This window comes from Hyaena hyaena, unplaced genomic scaffold (genome assembly GCF_003009895.1).
Source record: "Hyaena hyaena isolate Hyena2069 unplaced genomic scaffold, ASM300989v1 scaffold_342, whole genome shotgun sequence".
NCBI lineage: Eukaryota > Metazoa > Chordata > Mammalia > Carnivora > Hyaenidae > Hyaena > Hyaena hyaena.
In genome coordinates, this window is record NW_024080974.1 from 1,481,187 (window position 1) to 1,484,856 (window position 3,670).

General features: G+C 34.0%; 1 protein-coding gene across 5 annotated transcripts in view; it reads left to right on the plus strand.

The window, feature by feature from the left end:
- MIA2 (MIA SH3 domain ER export factor 2) overlaps nucleotides 1-3,670 on the plus strand; it is a 103,853-nt gene that overhangs the window by 72,416 nt on the left and 27,767 nt on the right. For all 5 annotated transcript variants that reach the window (XM_039249550.1, XM_039249554.1, XM_039249552.1 and 2 more), the window contains one exon: nucleotides 2,505-2,663. In XM_039249550.1, coding sequence (XP_039105481.1) covers nucleotides 2,505-2,663 — 159 coding nt within the window. The remainder of the gene's footprint in view (nucleotides 1-2,504; nucleotides 2,664-3,670) is intronic.

A 3,670-nucleotide genomic window follows, 5' to 3' on the forward strand; every position in this document is an offset into this window, starting at 1 on the left:
TAATGGGATATTCTCCCTTTGCCCATTTCCTGTTTACATCTTATCCTCAGTTTGGTACACTCACATCAGTCCCTCCCACTTCCCAGTCCCACTGCTGATTGGACCCACAGCCTGGGGATATTTCGAAGAGAACCTTTGCTTGTATTGGCTTTGAACTGAAAACTCCTAGGGAAAGAGTGATTTGCAGACTGACACTTGGAGCCCTGGGAGACCTTTCCCTTAAGCACTTGAGGAAGGGATCTAATTTTGAAATTCACATCTGTGCTATAAATGCCCTCAAATCCGTTTCCCCCCTGGTTTTTTACCTTGACCTGTAGTAAGAAATATATTTTATATCATATTACATGCTAATATAAATGTAATAGAAGCCATTTACATGAAGTAGTACCACCCTTACTATTTTTGGCACTTTCTCATGTTTTCTGTTCATTTCTATTCCATATCATTCCATTTCATTTTAAAAAGTTGCTCATTAAGACTAAGTTAATTTCATGCACCATGATGGGTTGCATGTAGCCAGCAGTCTGAAAAACAGTTCCCTAGAAATAAGGGTGAAATTGGCTAAATTGCAAATATGAATCAATGGAAGTTAAATGACATAAGTCAAGGATTGCTTGTAGTCAATTGGATTTTGGGAATAAGTAAAAGAATTACCTTTTATTTCTCCTCTCCTATTTAAATTCCTTTCCTTTCCTTTTTATTACTTTCGAGAAATGATGTGTTTAGATTATTTGCAAGCGTGTTTTACTGTTTGTTAGAAAAGCTACAGAAGTTTTAGGTAAGTTATTAGTAGATCTTAAAAGGGTTGCTTTGAAGTAAAAATCACTATGACCCACCAAAGAAGGGTAAATAGTGTTCTTTTCCTTCCTTTAATATCTTTTTAAATTTGAAAGTTTGGGTGAGATATATGTTTGAATAAGATGGAACATAAGGAAAATAATTTCTTTCTAGAGTAAATATCATATAACTTTTGGTCTGAATGAAAATTTTAACCTTTTAACATTTTTACATTTGTGTTTTTTTACCTGGTAGTCTGTTGGCCTGTACTTTGGTCTTCTGAAAGGAAATGATCAAGAGAAGGCCTTTGAATATCTTCTTTAAAGATCTGTGCTTCACGCTAGATGAACTCAGCCTAAGTGATGCTTGCACATTTTTTTCCAATTTAATTTTCTGCTTTCCCAGCCTTTTTCTTCTAATGAATTTATTAGAAGGATGAACAAGCTAGAAAGAAAGATTTGGGGAATATACAACTATGAGGAAAAGAGATGGTTGACTTCTGGAATATAAAAGTCAGTTTACTTCCTTACTCTACAAAAGAGAGTAGATAAAAAAATTTTTAAAGATTATTATGTATTTTTTAAAAAAGATTCTTATACTGATTTGCATGAGTTACCAAAAAAAAAAAAAAAAAGGTTGAATTAGTTTTAGTCTCTTCGCTTAAAGGTGTACTGAAATGTGGAAACATTTTAGAAAGATTTCTATTAAAAAACTTTTTAAAAATCTATTCCTTGAAAGGAAAAAAAAAAGCTTTTGTTTCTATAGTTTTGAGAAGACCCCATTCCCCCCTCAGTGACAGATAAATGAAGTACTGACATATTTTGTTATTTCATGTTTAAAAAATTTTTGTATTTGTTTTTTCCATTTTAATTGAATATGTGATATTAATTGAGGTACTGTCCTTTTTGTGGTCCTAAGAAGGAACTTTATAATGATGATCTTTCTTTATAAATGTAAGCATGCCAGATTCCTTACCCAAATGAGTGTTACCTTGTTCAAAGTGTTTATTCCAACAGTGCTGTTGTTTTTGAAACTCTTGTTTTAGACTTGCCTTCAGAGTTGTGAGCTCTTTTTGAAGGTGAACTTGATATTCAGAAATTGCTAAAAGCCCTTTAAAGCCAAATTTATCTGGTGGGTATAAAGTTTGTAATCAGACTGGTTAAAATAATTTTTGGACAGAAGTAGAATCCTGTTTCAGCATTAAGATGCAATTTCTTGAGTGGCTCTTAAATTAATCTGAGTACATTTCTAAAAGAGTTCTAAAAATACTTTGAATAGTTGTAGAATTATTGAAATAGGTATATAATCTCTAAGATGACTGTTTTAAAAGAATCCTGCCCTTTTTGACTATTGGCATATTAGTGTAAGCAACAAAAACCTCATTTTATAATTATTTTATTCCATATGATACAGAGGTCTTTACTTTGCAGTTCACATCCTACTCTTATTTTTCAGAGTTAGTATTTGTAATTTACAATTTAGCCACTGATTTTTCTATGTAAATGATAAATGACTTTTATAGGCAATTGTTTATACACATGGCAAAATTATTTTTTCCTCGTTGTACTAGACTTTGGTAGGATAGAATTACAGTCTAATGTGTCTTAGGGAAACTTTGCTGGAATCTGATTGTTTTCACTTTTTAAAAGCTGCCTGGATTTCTTTTGATGACAGGTCTTATAATACTTTTTTAGATAAAACAGAATTGTAATTTTTTCTTTAATTAGGCTCAAGAGGCCCAGGGAATCCTCTGGACCATCAGAATACCAGTGAAAGAGGAGAATCAAGCTGTGATAGGTTAACTGATGCCCATAGAGCACCTTCTGACACTGGGTCCCTTTCACCTCCATGGGAGCAGGATCGTAGGATGATGATCCCTCCATCAGGTATGGAGAGAGCATAGTTAATTTATATTTCAAAGGCAAGCAGTATGAAACAGAAGAGTGGAAGAAAAGAGGAGTACGTGTATGTCCTGTTTTAAGAAAAACTATGATACATATTGGAACACAATAATAACGCAAATTTCTAACCGTAATAATTAGGGGTAATTGTTCATGTTACACGAAGCTGCTTTGTTCCCCTCCCAACCCTCTCATAGAATATCTTTATGGTTTTTATTGCTCATAGCAGTAATACATGTGTATTTTAGAAAATCCAAACAATGAAGAAATGTGTAATTAGGAAAGTGAAAAAATCTCCCTCATCATCTTAGCATGCTTTTCCAGGAATTTAGTTTTCTATCTTTTAGGGAGCTTTTTTGGGGGTTATATATTCATAAACATACATAGAAAATTTCCTTCATCACTTCTGTGCAATTATACTATTTACCTTCTTGTAATTATCTTTCTTCATTGAACAGTATATCTTAGATTAACTACTAAAATAAACATATTTACCAGAAGAGTCACAACAGATATCCTGAAGGAAGGCAATAACTGTTATTCTTTTAATAGCTCTTACTTTCCCAGTGTTTGTATTTAAAATTATTTAGTTTGGTAAACTTTTACTTATGCATAGTGTTTCAGGGACACCTCTTATGTGAAGGGAACTATGCCTGCTTTGTATAAATTAAAAAAAAAAATACTACTTTAGATTCCTTCCTCAGGAGCTGGAGAGAGTAAGAATATTATGGTAAAATAACTTTAATTCCAAGAATCAGCCCTAGCTGTAGTAGCAAGTATGTGTTCTAAGAAATGGTGGCTCCTGGGGAGTCTGGGTGGCTCAGTTGATTGGGAGTCTGACTCCTGATTTTGGCTTAGGTCATGATCCCAGGGTTGTGGGATCAAGCCCCATGTCAGGCTCTGTGCTGAGTGTGGAACCTGCTTAAGACTCTCTCTCTCTCTCTCTCTCTCTCTCTCTCTCTCTCTCTCTCTCCCTCCCCCACCCCCCCCCC